This window comes from Anabrus simplex, chromosome 1 (assembly GCF_040414725.1).
Source record: "Anabrus simplex isolate iqAnaSimp1 chromosome 1, ASM4041472v1, whole genome shotgun sequence".
Classification (NCBI taxonomy): Eukaryota; Metazoa; Arthropoda; class Insecta; order Orthoptera; family Tettigoniidae; genus Anabrus; species Anabrus simplex.
The window spans coordinates 517,810,826-517,831,866 of NC_090265.1; the positions used below are offsets into that span (position 1 = coordinate 517,810,826).

The following is a 21,041-nucleotide window of genomic DNA, read 5'->3' on the forward strand; positions in this document are numbered from 1 at the left end:
TTGGCATCTTATCATCTCAACTACCTCTTCAGTGATCTTCTTCCGTGGTTTCCCTCTGCCTTTCCCATCACCTTGCCTTCGAACATGTTCTTTGTGAAGTCATTATGCCGGAGAATGTGACCAAAAACTGATGCTTTTCTCCTTTTTATCGTTGTTATTAAATGTCTCTGGGTGTTTATTTCTCTAAGCACCGCTTCATTAGTTTTCTTTTCAATCCAGCTAGTTCTTGTCATCTTCCTCCATAGTCACATTTCCACTGTCAAATGTTGACCGACTTAAAAGCCCAAATTATTTGATATATCTATAAATTATATCTGAACCAAAGTGGGCTTTGCAAAATGATAAAGAAAAGTAGTACTGTATATTATTTTAGAGAGAACCTTATAATAATGAAGTTAGTGCTAACATTAAGTAAATCATCGATGTAGAATCCGTACAAAGAATTCCTCAGTATAGCTACCGAATTCTTTACAATGGTTGGTTCAATGTTCTGTTGATCACGCCTTTCTATTTTCCATTTAAATACATTGTAATTGTTCCCCGTAAACTAAACACAGTAAGACACCTTTAATTTGAAATCGATCCATAAAGTATGATATTTATTACTTCATTTTACTTCTCTTTAGAAATTATTCTGCTATGTATTTAAAGTTCCACAACTAACGGCCGGATCTATGATTTCACTTTTTATCTCTGTTGATGATAGTTTTGTCAGTTCTTCTAGTTCTCTCGTTCTTGGCAATGCAATGAAACATTTCATTGACCTGTAATGCCTTACTCTGGAGAACGATGGCTAGCCAGTGTTCTGTCAATGAATCTTGGCATTTCTACCCTAAAAACAACTACTGGCAATATGAGACTGCAATCTACCAACAACAAAAAGTCCATAGCTTGTTCCTTGGGTCCTGTGAGGGTGATTGCAAGAGGATCAATGTCCTCTTGAGTTTGGTAACCAACTGAGAGCCAACTAAACTTGATGTTTCTCTTGCAGGCAGCAGCGAAGGCGATGGCTACAGTGGAGCGGCTGACGGACCCGTCACGATACACAGGGGCCCATAAGCAGCGCTTCGACGAAACCGGCAAAGGAAAAGGAATAGCTGGTCGCAAAGACATCCCCGACAGCTCTGGCTATGTGCAGGGTTACCAAAACAAGGACTCGTACGACAAAACACACTAAGTGTTCCTTCGCACATCTCTCTACTGACAGGCGTCGAAAATAGGGACAAGTATTTTTATTAAACTAAAGTTAATGTTCAAGGTGATAGAGAAACTTTTTGTCAACGTACGTGAGAAACATACTGTTCTCCAGTGAAAATACTGTATGATCCTAATGAGGTGTGAATCGAAAACGTCGGACAAGGAGGGTTATCTGGAAGTGTGCTGACAGTGGTTCTTCGAAAGGATCGTAAGGAGCTGTTAGGACCTGAATTAATGTAGAACGTAAGGAAGTAAAAATGAGAGAAAAAGAGTCAAAGAATGCATGTATCAGGTTCCTGATTAATTATATTTCATTCATGGATATGTAAATGACATAATTCTGAATTTAGATTTACATTGAATGGGATAAACTTTAAACTTGAACATGTTAACATTTAATTGTATAAAATATCTTCAACATTAGTTACTACTTCATCAGTATTTACTACATAAACTTTGGGAATAATAAATGTTATGATAATGCTTACAGGAAGTATTTGAGCTAAATCTAAAATTGGGAAGAGATCAGGAAGAAGATTTGAGTGTAATGTATATGTACTCGAGATCTAACAATTTCTTCAGCTCCTTGTTGCCGTATTGTCCACGTAAACTTGAAATGTTAGAATTTTGCTCTCCTGTTAAAGTCATGATCTTCACTTAACCTCACGCTCCTAGCATGTATCTCTTGAATAAGCAAGAGTTAGCAACAGAATTTGCAGATACAGTCAATAATAAAAATCCTGGATAAGCACGCAAGAACACTTGGGAACAGTACGTATCACAGAAAGAGTGGCGCACGAAAAACCCATCCGGCTCTCTTGGCTGGCTCGTCTGTGTCGTTTACCAGGCGGGCGGGTTTCTTGAGCCACTCTATATATTAATGATCAACTCGTGTATTTTTGTTTGTCATAATACATCATCTGACAGTGCGACATCTTTGGGAAAAAGCGTTTCCTCTAATTAGCATTCAGATTAATGTCGGAATATTCTAATTAATATAAGAAGTTTTCTATTGCCTAGATATGTTTAAGTTAATGACCGTTAAACATAACTGTATGTCTACTTTTTCATTTTTACTGTATAAGTACCTAACGAAAGAATATGTAAAATGTAACGTTTCACAGAGAATTGACATGTCTTCATATCGGAACACAAGTAATTTGAACGATATATTTTAGGAATATCGGTTTATTAATAATTTCGAAAATTCAGAAAACTATTACACTTGTAGTTTCTTTTGTAACTAAGCACTGTAACCAACTTTCCATGATAGGATTGGGAGGATAGAGTATTCAGAGCAGAAAGTACCCAGTCTTGGCTCAAATAATTGCAAATATTACCTTAAAAATCCCTGTTAGAGACGCACCGAAGTGCACGAATTAATGATCTTGAATATCCATACCTCCTAAAATCAACCACCTGAAAGATTAACAATAGCAAACAGTGCTAAAGGTGTGAGATACAATTATTCTACGAATCGTTCAGAATGTCTTATTTTCTGGAATATTGACGCGGTAAAAGGCAAATTATATATATTCATATTTTGGCATTTTGGGCGTCAAGTGTCCTAATTAAGGTGTGTTTTTTAACACATGGACTACCCATCTTCATGAGCGTTTACCCATTGATATTTTGTTTTATCATTTTTGGAGTCGAATATAAGGTGTTTATCGTGTTGCTCCCGATATACTAGCGTGCTTCTCTCGAGAGCCCACAAGTATTATGTAAAGAGAATGCCTACTCGTGTGGAAAACAGTGGTTTTTTATAATAATGTTTTTGCTTTACGTCCTACTAACTTCTCTTTTACGGTTTTCGGAGACTCCGAGGTGCCGAAATTTAGTCCCGCAGGAGTTCTTCTACGTGCCAGTTAATCTGTGGCTTGGTTGTAAAAGGGCCAATGCCATTTTTTAAAATCGAAATTGAGATATTAACTGATACAAACGCGTTTTATTCTGGCTTTTAACATGTTAAAAGGACCAGTGGCTCTGTTCAGTACTAAACGAACAGTTAATGTTTAATTAAATAAGCCCTTGCCAATAATGTTAGATTACCAATAAAGATTAGAGACCTGGCAATTTTTAAAGAATACGATAGAAAAAATTAGCATTTAATCAGGTGAATTCCACAAAGAAAGTATAAAGTTATTTAAAGTTAGTTGTTGAAAAAAATAATTGGAAAACTATAAGCAAAACTTCAAATGCTCATAGCTCAAAAACAGGTCTTTTTGACATTAGCCCTTTTAGAACCTAGCCACTGAAATATATCGACACGAGGCTGACGTATATGAGCACCTTAAAATACCACCAGACTGAGCCAGGATCGAACCTGCCTAGTTGAGGTCAGAAGGCCAGCGCTTCAACCGTCTGAGCCACTCAGCCCAACATGTTCCCACACAAACAAAGGTTATGAAACTTGATACGTTCAATAGCAGACAGACAAGGTGATATATTATGTAGATAAAGATGTGATATGAGTGTATATCCAGAATTTGCTGTTAAATATTTTATCTTTCGAGGTGCTTAAAATACTTCAAGAAATCCTGGATTTCACAGAGTAAAAAAAAAAAAAAATGATGCCTCGTTATCTGCGGAGAGCGTTGCCATGATACATTCTTGCGGCACGTGAAGAGGAAGGCGGCACTTATCCGCGGCTAATATGTGTAATGTTGTATTCAAGGGCAATGGAATAGAACAATAAACATAAAATATATTAAATACATTAATTTTAAGCTGATACATGTTCTGTAACTCTCTTTTAAATGATTTGTCCATCGGAACTTCAGTGATGTTAGGTCATTTGCTGTACATTAAGTAATAATAATAATAATAATAATAATAATAATAATAATAATAATAATAATAGCGAATAAGTCCGTTAAGACCACATTTCTTTCATTCTTTTGCCGTGGGCATCTTTCTTCTCCTTACCGCAGATGGTTCCGGTAGTTTTCTTCGGTTTGTTAATAATAATAATAATAATAATAATAATAATAATAATAATAATAATAATAATAATAATAATAATAATAATTTAAGTTTACATATCAAAGATAAGAATATGAAACTGCAGTAATTATGTCTAACCATCACTGTGGTTATTCGACCAATTTACCTTCATTTATCATAAACCTATGTTGCTAGAGCTAAACATAAACTATAATCTGTCCTATATTCTGCATAGAAGTAATAAAATACTGAATCTTACTTTATTTTGTTTTCTCAAACACTCAAATATTTTCATTAAATAACCTTATGCTCTGTATGTCCTTGACTTCATCCGAGATTGAACATTAACATGATCCGGCTTTTCGGCTGAATGGTCCTTTTAACTTGGGGTATGGGCGTTTGTGTTCGTCTTAGTTCACACCCTTGCTTACACACAACACACCACACTACTGTCCGGCTCCATGACTAAATGGTTAGCATGCTAGCCTTTGGTCCAGGGGGTCCCGGTTTCGATTTCTGGCACGGTCGGGGATTTTAACGTTAATTGGTTAATTGCGATGGCTCGGGGGCTGGGTGTGTGTGTGTTGTCTTCAGCATTAGAAATCATCCTATGTAGGACCCCATCCTCGCAGATACGCAGGTCGTCTATACGGCGTCAAATCGGAAGACCTGCACCAGGCCTCTTCGGAGGGCACACGCCATTACTGCCACACTACTAACAACCATTCCATAGTGAATACGATTGGCGTCAGGAAGGGCACCCGGCTGTAAAACTAGGATTAATCCATTTTGGTGCCAACCCCAGATATTTGGAAATAAAGGCCAGGAAATAAGAAGAAGAAAATTGAACATTCAAAACCTGTGGGCTCTGGTACAAATGCTCCGCTGTGTTTGTTATATTACGAGTAGGAGACAGGGATTTTTATAAATATCTTGAACAAACCCTATCTGATGCACATGGATTTGAGATGATATTATTATTATTATTATATTTTCTTTATGTCGCACCGACACAGATAGGTCTTATGGCGACGATGGGATAGGAAAGGCCTAGGAATGGGAAGGAAGCGGTCGTGGCCATAGGGTTCGAATCCACTATCTCCCGGATGCAAGCGGACGGCCAATTCGCCCGATATTATTATTATTATTATTATTATTATTATTATTATTATTATTATTATTTCTACTTATCAATAACTTAGCAACACAATTAAATGAAAACGTAGGGTGCGTAATAGCAACAAATAAAACAAAGTCATTATGTGAAAACCTTATGATAAATTACTTCAAGGAAATTTACATGATAATCAAAGAAGAGCAATAAAAATTAAATACATGAAAATTAAATAATAGTTACAATTAATAATTACAATTAATTATATAGTAGTTCACACAAAATGTAACTTAAAATATTCCATTACAAATAGAGTAATGTAATTGAAATATAATACTCGTAATCTCAGTTGTTCTAAATTACTGATGAGAATAATATTGTGAAGAAAGGAACATGGTATTTGTGCTGTATGCTTAACAGATTGACATGGGAGTGTAAGATTGTTAGGAATTAACCTCGCATAGTCGTCATGAATATTGCGGTGTAGAAAATAAGTTCCATGAAATTTATGATGAAGCCTTGAATTGCTAAAATGTAAGAGTGGGGTATATCCACACTTCTATGTATGTATTATTCGTCAATGGAAACAGAACGTGATCAATTAAAAAAGCAAATGTTAAGGATAGGAATCGAAATATTTACCAGTGTACTGGACAGACATATTCACTGTGTTATTGTGGCTTTAGTGGCTTTTGTTATTCGTTCTACATATCATTATCTGCAAATGGAATGCACGCCTTTGCTCAATAATTATTTGTATTTGTGTCAATCAACATCTTCGATGCTTACATATTGGGCTAGGTTTCTGAGTAATTGCTTTTAAATAATTAATTCGCTGTACTAACTGTAAAGTAACTTCAGGTATGACAGGTTTCAAAATACTTATGATTAGTTGAAATGTCTCCATATGTTTAAGGAAAGAAGGATTATAATTTCTCTGAGCATAACAACGTGCAAGTTCATCACAAGATAGTAAGAGATAGTAGAAGTGTTCTAAGTACCACAAATACATTCTAATAAAAATGACCTTGACATATATTATAAACTAAAACGTAAAGAAGATATCGCAGATATCTAGAACCTTACACATCCTATAACTTCTTTCAATGACTACTTTTGACCTAGATCTTTCGTTTTATTCACGCAATTCCACTCTTGATTTGTGTATTTTACTTTAGCACACAACCTAAATATTCTATTTTTAAAACTTTGCAATTATTATTTCCTGGACATAACACTGTAATTTTTGAAAATAAGAATTCATATCTATGTTAATTCGCACAAATACGGAAAGAGAAAAACACGCACAAAGTAAATATGAATTCGGGTACCATATACAGAGTCACTCAAAGAAAGAATTGAATGAACGCATGGTATTTTATAAATTCCTCACAGGTACACATTTGTCAGAAACAATTGAACCTACAGACATAAAGGTTGTTGTGGGTATCCACAGGATTTGTATCTTCGTGGAAGGTGAATTATATTTTGATAATATTTAATTTTGAATTTTAAATAAGTCTGATAAAAATATTAAATGTGAGGAACATGCAATAACGGTCATTCTTTGTTTGAGCGATAACAGATACCCACAAATAAAGAATAAAATATTCTGCAAACATATAATTAAATTTTCTATAATAGAATATGGAAAATAAACTCATTCAGTAATTTGAAATGATCAAGAAGTGAAGTTTACTAGAACCCACCGGCAGGTGGAATTTAGCTGGTATACAGATTGTCACTCTTTTCCTACTCCCGAATTTCTTTAGTATGGAAATAACAAGTGGCTTTAATCTGAATATTAACTACCGTGTTTCGATTATGAGAATTAAACAAATCTTTGTAAAGAAGAAATAATTCTGTTATTGTCCCATTTTAATGGTGTGTTAAAGATATGATTGGATGGTAAGCTACACTGTACGTTGCCAGTGAGGTCATAAAGGTTTTCAAGATGTGCTCCATTTCTACTACAGAGCTAGTATCTCTCAAATAATTCACCCTGCTTTCCAACGTGAGACTTCTGGTGACCAGTTTGCTTTAACCTCATGTGTACATAAATTGTCCACCTTACATAAATACACATCTGATAAAACAATTTTAGATTCTTACACTGTAATTCGGAATGTAACATGCCACATGGGTAAATGTTAATTTAGTGACTGTGACAATATTGACACTTTGATTTTAAGTATAATATTTGTTGAAATATAGAGCTATAAAAGCAATTGTTCACGTAAGGATTTAGATAAGTAAGAAAGCCTTCCTCGAGATATCCCTTCAAAAATTACTCATTATAATAGGGAAGGGGTGATAAGAAGCGCCATGTGCCTTAAAAACTGAAATAATCCGAAAAGCAGACCCAAGGCCGTACCCAGTGAGGTGTTAGGGGTTCACACACCCCTCCCCAAAATACAATGGAACTTTGCACATTTAAACAGTAGGCCCTACATAAGTGTTTTTAAATTCAATTCACTAAATCAATACTATAAAAAGTGCGTCGTCTTTAAACACTTTTCTATGGAAGTTTTATTTTTTTTACTGTAAAAGTAATTGTTTAAACATTTTGGTGAGAAATATGGACTGTTGAGTTTTCATCACGTTTGAGGTTCTCTCTGCAAGCTTTATTTTTGTTTTTCTGAGTCAGGGTTTAGCCACATGATAATCGCCTGACTCTGACAAGGGTTTTACAAATGCAGTTACTCAAAGGAAAATTCAAAATTCAAAATGACGAAATAATAGCTGTAAAGTGGGCGCTATACCGCGTGTATGCAATGCGAGACAAGATGTTCTGTCATTTGTTTAAACATGATAACCAAAATACTTGTTCTCTATAATTATTGATGATGCTTGTTGTTTAAAGGGTCCTAATATCTAGGTCACCGGCCCACTATAATTACTAAAACTGTGTACAGGTTTGATACACTTTTGTAAAATCTTCCAGAGGCTGGATAACATGAAAACATTTCTATATGTTTACTGGACATTTTTTATTTAAATTAAGAAAATTTTTAAATTGGATAGGTTAGTTCATCCCTGTTTATATATTAGGCTTCTATGTGAATTTAATTCATTTACAACGTACGTTTATGAAGTCGTGTATAAAAATACACCACAAAAATTAATTTATGTATTACTTTGACAATATTCTGATTTTTGTTGTAAAAAGCATTGTGCTGCTCAAAACATGTTTCAAAATTATTTTATTGGATAATACCTATTTTTTAAGTCCGAGTTATTGACCATTCAGAGGGTCCCGGATTCGATTTCCGGCCGGTTCGAGGATTTTAATTACCTCTGATTAATTCTTCTGGCTCAAGGACTGGGGGTTTGTGTGTGTTACAACACTCTCCTCTTCATATTCAGACAACACGCCACACTACCAAACACCACAGAAACACGCACCAGTGATTACATCCCATCATATAGGATCGGCGTCAGGAAGGGCATCCGGCCGTAAAACCGGGCCAAATGTGCATGTGCTACGCAGTTCACACCCGCGACCTCACAAGTGTGGGGAAAATGGAGGAAGAAGAAGAAGCCATATTTTAAAACTTGAAATATAACGTTTTTATTTGAATGTATAATTTGTCGTTTCTTGAAAGTCTTCCCTCAAAAATTCTACCCTCTCCTCCTCCCCTTCCCGAAAAAATAAATCGAACTCCTGGGTACGGCCTTGTAAAAGCAGGTCTACTCTTTATATAATTTTGTCATGAGTCTACATGTAATTGTATTTTTAAAATAATACTTTGAGAATGAAAGACCAAAGCTTTCCATCAATATAAAATTCTTTGTAAGGAGAGACAAGAAGTTATGTAGCCCGCCGAACGTTCCCGGAGGAAGGTATGCATAAGAGATAGGTGTAGCACGGTTCAGAACTCCTGTTGGCAGTACAGTGCATGGAATTCATAACGATAAGGTTTAATGGTTTTAAGTCCCATCAACTACTGATACAATTTTCAGAGAGCGCATTCAGTGTAGATTACAATAGAATTTTCCGATGCCTAATTAACTATTGATATTTCTCAGGTTACAGATACTTGTGTAATCATCAAATTAAACGTCTCCCTCAGTAGCCTGGCAGCCTGTACTTGTGTTAGAAGTGCAGCATACATTTTCTCTTTCCCTTCAATCAACAGTGATGAAAATGTACTCATGTTTTGACTTGGCAAGGCAGACATACTGTAGGTGTTGAGGTTTAGACAGGGTTGGAAACGAGATCCCTAGAGCTTAAGAATTTGCCCATTTAGCTTGTTTTGGTGAAGTAACGTAGGATAGCAAGGGTATATTGATTTGACATCGAAATGCAGGTTACTTTAGTACAGCAGAGTCACCCAAAGTGCAAATGACTTAATGATTTAATGCAAGGTGTGTAGAGCTATTAGTAGAGGAGAAAGTCCAAATATGGGCTACCACTTCCTTTCTGTGACATTACTGGAAAACCATTGTAGTCACAAATGAAGAAGTAACTGAAAATGTTTAGTGGATCTAAGTACAAATCAAGATTTAATAAAATGTGTCACTTTATTAGTTTTTCATTCAGTAGTCCTTTAAAATTATTTTAAAATAACATGAAATCAAGACATTAAGCACAAGAAAATGAAGAATCACACTGCGTACACTATTTACGAAAGTCACAAGTGTGTTGTTCCTTTTCTGCACCCTCACAGTCACTGTGTGCCCGCATGCAGCACATAACACATTATCCACAATTCACCGAAAGAGTCATCGGAAAATTTTCCCTCTCAAAACACGCATAGTGCGTCATCATCTTGCGGACTTGCATCTCCCAGAGGATAATCCTGATCACTATCTCCATCAACATCCAATTTCATCGATATGTCTACAGACTCTTCGGAATCAGAATCTGAACTCCGTTCTCTAAGTTTCCGTTTTACTTTTCTTTGGGATGTATCTCCGCCTTCTCCAGATATGCTTTTCCCTGCCTTCCTCCTTGTTGTCGTTTGGACCCTCATTTTTCTTCCTTAATCTTATTTTCCTAGATCAACCTCGAGCGTCCTGCTGCTCTTGTTTCGCTGTGATTTGGCTGTCAGCTTCTCAACTAACTCGGGACAATCGAGACTTCATTATCCCACACCTTTCTAAGACCCTTTGGCACATACTTGGACCTTGATCTAGGCATTCTGTAACAAAAATAGCCTCCTTAAACCACTTCACTCACTGGTGTGAAATACAGTCCGAATACGGACCATGCACGGTAGCCCATATTTAGACCACGACGTCAATGATGTTTGGACAGTTGTGGTGGCCTACAGTTATTTAAAATAAACGCATGTATTTCTCTAACTGAAAGTACTGATATTTAAGAGCACGTATCATATACCTTGATATCTTGTATTACGATGAATGACAAGCAAATTAATGTTTCACTCTTATCTGTAAAACTTTTAACAGCGGCTGGGGTGACTCCTATGCTCTGTAACACAAGATGTACGAATCACTTCCTCCGCCAGACTGACGCATCTTGCATTCCTGCCTTGTGGCGTTGAGCCTCTTACCCTCTGCCAGGCTACAGCATCGTACAGCCCCAATATCAGCACTAGCCCATATTTGGACCTTCTCCTCTAAGAGTCGCTTTAACTGAAACTGGATTAAAGAAATAAACTTTTTATGTCATAGACTGTTTAAAAGGTCATATTTAGTTTTAAAAACCATTATTAGAGACAAAATAAAAATATATAGTGATATTTAAATATTCTAAGTTAGAGCAGAGCTGTTAGGCCCCTATATGTAACCGTTGATAACGTGATCATAGCCTGTATACTTCCATTCTTATGTAGAATAGAGGGAAGTAACTTTACAGTTTTTAAATGTAATGTCCATCAGTTGGGATTCGAACAGCGGCCACCTTAATAAGAAGCTGGTAAGACTGTTACTCAGGTATGACCTTCTCGCTTCCGAGTTCCTTCCCTCTGTAATCAGAATGAATACTCTAATAAATCTCAAATGTTCTCCAAATTATTGAGTTTATATTGCCTAGATATCAGAAATTTTAGACCGATTTTTTGCAATGATGTAACTACCCATGGGTTGGGAATTCGAAGAGAGGTTTTCAGCGCAATATCCTGCCACTTGACCTTAACACTTGTAGGTATGCGCCATTACCTGTGGACTAGCCAGTTTTGTTAAAATGTACAAATTTCTAGTGGTCAAGAAATAAATGTATAGTGCGTTATAGAAGAAATGAAAACAGTTAATGAAAGTTTAAACTTCGAACTTAACATGTGCTACTTTTGGTAACAGCAACATTAAAACACTGTGCAGGAATTTGGTTTGAAATGATTGAGAAGAGAGCTCAGTATGCATCACAAATCAAGAATATCATTCAGTATGTTCTCTAATGGGTCTTACTTAGAAGAATTTACACAAGAGAAAAAAAATGCAAAATAATTCAGAATGAATAAGATAACAACAATATAGCATTGAATACAAGTCAGTCGACACAAAGATAACAATGTTGCTTGGTATTACCTCTCACTGAAAGGTAAACAATAAATCGACATGTAGTGATATTTGTTGATGTATAAAGTGCGTTGTCTGAAGTAACGTTTTGGTTTTGCAGGAGCAGTAAACTTACGTTCAACACTATAAACTGCACAACGTAACATCACTGCGTCGGCATTTCCTCGTTTTCCGCAACGTAATATTACTATGTTCGTTCCGTAAGTGGTAAATTCGTTTCTGTGTGTAAATTAAACACTTTATGTATAACGAAGCGCTACAAGCTACCAAGGTAAATTTCGAGAATTTCAGTTATCAAAATAAATGTTTATTTCTTTGTTTGGAATAGAAAAATGTATTACGACATTACAATGTGTGTGTTATAAGAAGATGAATATAGTTAAGAGAATGGATTATTGGTCAAAACATTGACATAAATCGTATAAACTTTCCTTATCGACAATTTAAATTTTGGTATACTTTGGACTAGGCGGTAACATGACATATTGCTCCGTTCCAACCGAATGATAGTTTTCCCTTACGAGTGTTTGGCGACTGTGCATAGCGCTGTATCGTTCCTTGATAAAGCGAAAAATCAATGGGGAAAATGCTAAACTTTTGTGTACATGGACTCCGTAAATGTTTTATTCAGAGAATTTCAGTTTGTCCCTACTCACTGGCATCTGTAACTCCAGATTCTACAAGCAAATAATTCGCAATTCTTCACTCTTTGGTTATGACTTAAGTTCATACTTGGTAACATTCATTCCTTGGCTCAGTATATGTCAGTATGAGCTAATATGAAGAAAAATGGACTATTTTCAAGAGCAATGGCACATTCTTGTAGCAATCTCTGATGAGCGACGGACATTTTGAACGCAAGTTGCTTCGTGCAAGGTTCAAAAAATTATATTTAATATTCGTCTTGACAAACGGTATGTAAGCTGTTAAATCAAGTAACATGGTTAATCTCTATTAGATGTATAAATATGTATATTTCTTGAATTGAAATTTACATTGAGTCGAATCACTGTCATGCAGCTGTTTGTTTTCTTCCATTACATGTACCTGGTGTAAAAGTTCATATAGCATATTCATTTTAACCACAAGATCGTTGATCTCACCTAGTAGATACCGGTATTTTGAGTAGTATCAGATGCGAAAATTCTTGTTTCTGCTCTCACTTGAATTTTTAACACGAATAAGTACGAGGGTCTAGCAGATATGAATGAGACTTTCTTAAACTCTTTATTAGTTTAATGTTTATCAAACCAGACAAAACAGTTAGGCTATTTATGCTACTCGTGAGCAAAGTGGACCGTTTCTTATGGGCGAAAAATGCCGACTGCAAATAAGTTCCACCACACAACTTGCATATTTAGTTTTACAGGTGTAAAAAATATCAAATGTATGGAAAGAAATATATTAAAAGTTTATGTATAACATATTAAAATTGTTGGGATTTCTTCATTTATGTTGTTGTAGTAAGCGTGTATTCGCTGTTAATTGAGTGTATCTAGTTGAAATTACCGCCTTTGTAAAGCAGATAGAGAAAGCTATGATGTTTAGCATGCTATGAAATTTCGAGGGGAACAGAAGTATTCTGACATTGAATTGTTCATTTTTTTCTTCATTGCAAACGATTCTTTAAAATAACCTGAATAAAGTTAAAAACACTTAAGCTCTTTAGGACTTTTTAATCGTGAAATTACCAGCGTTTCGCCCCAGTGTAGCAGTGAGCTCATCAGTTGGATTGCTACACCTTTCCAAGACGCTGGCGGCTTGTGCGCCGTTGAGACACCACAACAAGCCTCTTATGTACTTCTGAATAAAATTATTTATATAATACAATGAAGTTGCTGAAATATCTTCCTTTATGTTATAGCAATAAAATTAGCTAACTTCGTGATGTAGGAACATTCTGAAGGCAGAGATGTAATGCAGTAAGCCATAGAATGTGTGATGAAGTTACTTTATCGAACACACACGATAAAATAGGTAACTTCGTTTCACAGTGTCCAGAAAATTTTTTTGAAAGGCAAACTTTTTAAAAAACGCCTGTTTTTGTTTTAGTTGTACATGAAGTATTTTTCTACAAAATCCACTAATGTGTACACATTTTTCTATCGCACTAGCTGCCTCTGTGGATCAGTGGTAGAGTGTCGGCCTCCGGATCCCAAGATAGCGGGTTCAAACCTGGCCTAGGTAGTCGGATTTCTGAAGGGCGGAAAAAATTCATTCGACACTCCATGTCGTACGATGTTGGCATGTAAAAGATCTCTGGTGACACATTTGGTGTTTACCCGACAAAATTCATTAAATCTCAGCCACAGACGCCCAAGAGAGTTTCGGTTTACTCCGTCAGCCATCTAGTGGGCCTAGAGTAAAACGAAACGTCGAAATTGACGAGCAGACAGCCAGATGGCGTCAACTTGAAATGTCTGCACACGGTAGCTGAGGCCATACGATTATTTTTTTTTTCTATCGCACTAACAGTTCCGTGATTCCTTCTTCACAAAGAGATACTGGACGAGTTCGTGGTATTGTACTTCGTCGTGATTGATATTTCCCCATCAGCTTCTTTTTCCAAGAGTCCAAACAAGTTTTTTGCTATTTGTTTTACGTCGCACCGATACAGATAGGTCTTATGGCGACGATGGGATAGGAAAGGCCTAGGAATGGGAAGGAAGCGGCCGTGGCCTTAATTAAGGTACAGCCCCAGCATTTGCCTGGTGTGAAAATGGAAAACCATCTTCAGGGCTGCCGACAGTGGGGTTCGAACCCACTATCTCCCGGATACTAGCTCACAGCTGAGCGCTCCTAACCGCATGGCCAACTCGCCCGGTTCCAAACAAGTGATAGTCACATGGTGAACAGGGAGGAGTTGTCTAATCTGGTTTTCGCAGCAGTGCGGGGCCTGGCCTAGTGTTGTCATGAAGAAGCAAAACGCTGTGGATACTTCTTTTTGCTATTTGCTCTACGTCACACCGACACAGATAGGTCTTATGGCAACGATGTGATAGGAAAAGCCTAGGAATTGGAAGGAAGCGGCCGTGGCCTTAATTAAGGTACAGCCCCAGCATTTGCCCGGTGTGAAAATGGGAAACCACGGAAAACCTTCTTCAGGGCTGCCGACAGTGGGATGAACCCACTATCTCCCGGATGCAAGTGGATACTTCTTAATGGCTGTCTGTACACTTCCATAACTTACTCTACATGCTGCACTAAGTTAACGAACACTTATTCGTGTTATCGTGAAGTAAATAATCAACTCTCGAAAAATTTCTGAGGCGTAATACTGATTCTGGGACGACGTACGTAAGATTAAAAGTTACTGCTCAACCTTCACGAAAGAACTTACTCCACTTGTATACTTCGGTGTATGAGTACCAAACTATGCCCTCAATCCACGCAAGAATTCTGCAGGTTTAACATCTTCACTTGCTAAAAACAGAATAATTATGAGTTCGTAACAGACGCATGTATTCACTCATCGTGATAATAAGATAAGCGACTGTAGTAGCAATAGCAAGCGTGCATTGCTGAGCTCGCCTATTATGTATACTGTATACTGCTACCACTGTGCTGCATTTTTTCGAGCGTTAAAGTTTAGGCTATGTACGGTACGGTACCAGTTTTAAAAAAATCTTCGTATTTTATTTACCTTCGTACATTTGTAGGATTAGTTTCTAGAGTTGCTGCTGAGGTGATGTTACTGACAGATTCGACCCGAATGTAAATAGTCAAAAGACTTGTTGGTTTCTGATGAGAAACTTGCACAGACTGTTTGACGACTAGTTTTCCACCAAGCTTGGGGTATTATCCTTGTAACAGTTAACCACTAGGCCATTAAAGCCCATTTAAGACAGGCCCTTAATCCTATTTTAAAAATTATATCAAGTTCTCAGTTATGAAATTTACCACTGATTTGTTTAGTATAATGTACTGATGCTATTTTGACAAGAAATGTGTTTATCAATAATAGGTAGGCAGAGTATTAGTAATGTATTCGTCAACTCATCAACAGGTTGGCGCCTTCTCAGTTTCCTGCCCCTCGTCCATACTTCCAGCAGTGCCGGTACGCATTCATTTCTTGTTCTCTGGTATACTTGGAGATTACCATATAAATAATTCCATAAACAAAATGATTTGTGCTTCCTGAAATAAATAACAATAACGTCCTCAACAGAGACATCCTGTTATTGATAGAAATTGATACAGACTTCCATATCGCGCGAACTGAACATATTACTTTACATTTTTTTATATTTTCTTATGTGCTTTTCACTAAAACATTAATATATCGTAAAAATAATTTGGGCTGTATTTGATTTGAGTGGCAACTGAGAGAAATTCATGTAAGGTAGTCACTCCAGATGCACTAGTATTTCAGTTTAACCAGTAAACCTATGAAAATTCATGTTCAGTCTTTCTCTCGCAACTACCTGGTTTTATTCTAACTTAACAGAAGAACGTTGTAATTTTAACAGAAAGGATGCGTTATACATCTAATAAACTTTGCTCGCACTCTTTTCAAGATACAAGGGCTGTTCGTTAAGAAGAAAGTGTATTTTAAATTATGTAATTTTCTCGGTTTCACTTGGTGTGAATACTTCAAATTTTAGTCGCCAACAGTCTCTGCAGACTATTTTACCTGACATTTTTACTAATAATTTCCTTACGAGTTACCTTGTTGTCTCCCACTCACGTAAGCTGTGTATATTCCCTTCGGCAGGGCTTTCTGCCTTTTGTAATAATATAAGGTACATATTCTCAGTTAGGTCTCCGAATGCACTGGAACTCCAGATGGTACAAAAATGAATTCAGGTCTCAACCTTCGACACCAATATACTACAACAACAATGTGTGTTCATCGTTTTCACTGCGTTTGGTTTTTTATGGACTTCTTCGACACTTGGTAGCAATTATACTCACATTATGCAGATCGTTCCAAGTACAAAGGACTGACTGGACATTCCTGAAACGCAACAACTAGTAGTCACTTGTACGATCGACTACATGAGTAAGAACAATCACCGAAACTATACACGTAAATATCCTTATAATTGTTAACACATACAACATAATACTTTAGATCAACATATAGGTTTATTTCATACGGAATGACCAGAACAGATGCAAGCCTAAGGTTTTTGGCATTTGTGTTTTCATTATGTATCACAACACCTAACAATCGTAGAGCAATAATTAACATTAACAAAAGGCAAATTTAAAATACAGTATCTGACAAAAATATGTAATCTCGTTAAGAAGGAATGATTATTAATCATGTTCATAATTTTCGATCTTTGACATTACTAAAGTACAATGCAGTATGCTTGTTCTTCGACATACATTGTTGAAAGTAACTCATAGTTTCGAACGGGTCTTGACCCTGTCTTTACTAAATTTCATGGAGAATAGACAAGAGAGTACGTAAAATTGTATTTCGCAAGAACTTTAGCGGGATGATATTACACTCAGCTTATTTTTAAGATATTCAATAATTTAAGCGGACCGCAGGATGGGAGCATCCTGAAAATATTAGGCCAACTTGAAAATAATTTTATTACGACTTGAATTAATGTTGTTTGATATAACTCATTGAAGAAGTTAGCAGAACAGGGATAAGGTAGGTTATTGTACTTATAAGAATAAAAGTAACATTGATGTTCATTGAGGTACATTGTAACAATCTGAAACAGACCTATGAATAAGTAAGTCAATTGATACCAACAATGAATCATTTTACTCAACAGAGCAAAAAAAAAATGCTTTGAGTGAAATCATGAGGAACATAGTGTGTTATATACTCTGAATAGGCCAGATACTTGGATACAAAATCCTATCAAACATAAAAGTAAACCTTAATGTGTTATATTACATGTCGCGCTTTGTGTTGTTGTTGTTGTTTACTTTTTTCATGAAAAGGCGAAGATTTTCATGGAGTGATCGCTATCCCTACAAGTCTAATCATACTGTAAAACGAAAATTGAGGAACAGAAAATATGTTCATGGTTAGTCTATTAATTCTTGTTAACAGTAACATTCTTGATTTAAATACATTATTATTTAGAACCATGGGAAATAATTATCTGTGTCTGCTAAAATATTGCTAATAACATCTATCAACATACAATTATCTTTAGAGTAAGCACTGAAAGTGCCGGTATCTTATTATTCGTCACCTTTGTACTGTTCAGTGTGGAAGTGAAATTTGCGAATAAGTTTACGATAGGACCTATTCGTGTGCAAGGCCATTCCTTTCACCGATAGCATTCGGTAGAAGTAGTCTGAATGTTCCCTAGATAATTTCGCTTAATAATCACTCATAATACTATTTGTTGGTAAATATTGATAACAATAGTATGTATAAACCACACAGTACTGTGCAGGCTCACATGCAGTGGAATACTAGCATTTTGTACTCCCATTAAACCAGACTTTATAAACATACTGTGTATGAAGTAAAATAAAAGTATAATTCTAGCGCGTTTTGATAAGAAGTGATATTTCTGATTGCCTTATTCAACTTCATCAAACACAGTGACAACCAATATTTTCCTGCAGTGACTTAAACATTGTTGCTTCTAAGGTTTGAGATTATTTTTGATTCCTTGATCAAATTGAAATATTATAAACATGGCATTTCCATTCGGAGTTCTAATCTGGGAACAAGCTTTTTATATATCGTATGTCTGAAATTAAGGCTATATTATTATATATATAAAATGTGTATATTTTGTGTACAATTTTAATTTATTTTAAAGTAATAAAGATTGTACAAAAACCTCTTGTTGCTTGCAGTACAAAGATGAATGTGTCTTGTAATATGTCACTGCCGCTTGTACACTTTGTGACTGGTGCACCATTGTATAAATATCTCAATAAAGAATATTGCTCGGTGAAATGTATCCTCTTCTATCCAAATTTCTGTAAGCAACCAAGTAGTAGCTGGATGCTAATTTGTATATCTATCATAATCATCATCATCATCATCATGTATTGCTCCTTACAGGCCTTTAAGACTTACAGCAGAAGACAAAGGAAAACTGTATAATATAAAACATGTTACAAAAATAGTTGTCAGTCACTCAGGAGGTAACAAATTCGCAGTTACAGAGAGATAGCTAGGGCAGATGTTTGTTTGTTTCTCACATCTTCTTCCGTGGCCGTCGGCCCCATCTGTTCCGTAGTTGTCATCACACGATCTCTCCACCGTGACCTTGGGCGTCCTCTTTGGCCATTTACCATATGGTTGAGAGTGAAGCGCTCGATAAGGAATCCGTCAGCACTGATGACATATCCGAACCACTGCCGCCTCCTCTTTCCTACCATCCTACCGATATCTGGCTCTCCAAAGCATTGGTACGTTCCGATATTTTATATTTCATGCGCTTTCCCGTTCGAGACATAAAATTGAAATATTCGCCATTGTTACGTTTTTCATAATCTCTGGAAATATTAGTAATCTAAAAGGTATGCATGACAAAAATTATAGAAAATATATTTCCAATCATTCTAATAGGCTTACATTTTTATCGCACGAGCTATAATAATGGAGATAGTCATGACTTTAGATGCTTGTTGTTAAGGTCCGACTCCTTGGCTGAAGCGTGTTGAAACACCGGATCCCGTGAGATCCCTGAGGTTAAGCAACATTGGGCGTGGTCAAGATTTGGATGGGTTGCCACGCGCTGTTGGTGGAGGTTAGCGAATGGAGGAGCGGAAAGGAACTGGCCACCCTACCGCACAAACTCCGGTTCAAGCACACCTCTGCGGAGGTTCGGACCTGTCTTCGGGCAGAATACACCCTTACCTTACCTACCTTGGCTGAAGGGTCAGCGTTGAGGCCTGCAGTTTAGAAGGTTGATTCGCGGCTGGGTCGGGCAATTTAATCTGGTCTGTTTAATTCTTGTAGCTCGGGAACTGGGTGTTTGTGTTTGTCCTAACACGTTCCTCTTCATATTCACAACACACAACCAACCACCATAGGAATAGTCAATAGTGATTACATTCCTCCACATTGGGCTGACATCAGGAAGGGCACCAGCCGTAAAACAGGGCCAAAGCCACAATGTGACCGTTCGCACCCGCGATTCCGCACGTGTGGGGAAAGCGGTAGAAGAAGAAGAAGATATTTGTTGCTAAGCCTTTCAACGGCAAGCATAAGCGATGTGAAACTATTGCTCATTAGTTAGAGTAACGAACTGGTGATGGTAGTAGTTGTGGTTGTTTTTATAAACAAAAAACGCGTGGTCATTAGCTACCATTGACCAGAAATGAGAAGAAAAACATGACTGAACGATCACCCGAAGAATGAGGGGAAAGAGAAATTATAACATGGAGAGTTGAAAGCCTGCGCCTCGAATTTTCTAATATCGCCGAACAGGCAGAAAATATACACTTTTCTTTTACACTTTGCTTTACGTCGTACTGACACAGACAGGTTTCATGGCGACGATGGGATAGGAAAGGACTAGGAGTAGGAAGAAGCTGTGACCTTAATTAAGGGACAGTCCCAGGATTTGCCTGGTGTGAAAATGATAAACCATCTTCAGGGCTGCCGACAGTGGGGTTCGAACCCACTATCTCCCGAATGCAAGCTCACACGTGTGGGCCCCTGACCGCACGGCCAACTCGTTCGGTGGGAGAAAATAAAACGTAATGACCAACGAAATCTCAACAATAACATTTCACTGACTGATTAATCTATTGGTGGTTGAGATGTGCTCTGTCTCTTCTGGTGCCATGCACCCCGCCAGATGGCATTGCTGCTGCAATTATAAAAGCTAATACTATTTGATAGATTAGGATAAAATATGTGAGAAGCGGAAATTCGGTCCAGAATGATCTCAGCAATTAGTACGGTGTGTTTCTAATAACGCTGATATTGAAGCTTCTGTAGTTCTGTTCACACAAATGTGCTTTCCTTTTCAACTTAGCTCTCAGCTGCCAGTACCGCTTTCAACACCAGGTGAAAAATATCCAGACGATGTAGCATCCGAACTAGCAGAAGAATCCATCCACTTCCAGGAATTTCTGAACGACTTACTTTTTACTGAAGCACGTGATGATGATGATAATGATGAAGTTTATTCTTCTCGTGACTATTTAAAACATAGGCCTACTCGTGAAACACTTTTAACAGTTCTTTTCCCAAATCTTGACATTGATCTGAGAATGTGTATGAGTACTCTCCCATCAAGTGTCAATGGAGATCATTCAATGTTTTAAAAATAATAATAATAATTGCCCTCAGAAATTCAGCAACGGATAGAAGACTTCTAGTTTGGTGTCCTTCACAGTGAATGATGACTCA

The 21,041-nt window shown here is 36.8% G+C and overlaps 1 protein-coding gene across 3 annotated transcripts in view; it reads left to right on the top strand.

The window, feature by feature from the left end:
- LOC136868809 (tubulin polymerization-promoting protein homolog) overlaps positions 1 to 18,629 on the top strand; it is a 141,079-nt gene extending 122,450 nt beyond the window's left edge. For all 3 annotated transcript variants that reach the window (XM_067144803.2, XM_067144804.2, XM_067144805.2), the window contains one exon: positions 992 to 18,629. In XM_067144803.2, the coding sequence (XP_067000904.2) occupies positions 992 to 1,177 (186 nt within the window). In that variant the 3' untranslated portion in view covers positions 1,178 to 18,629. The remainder of the gene's footprint in view (positions 1 to 991) is intronic.
- The last annotated feature ends 2,412 nt before the right edge of the window (positions 18,630 to 21,041 follow it).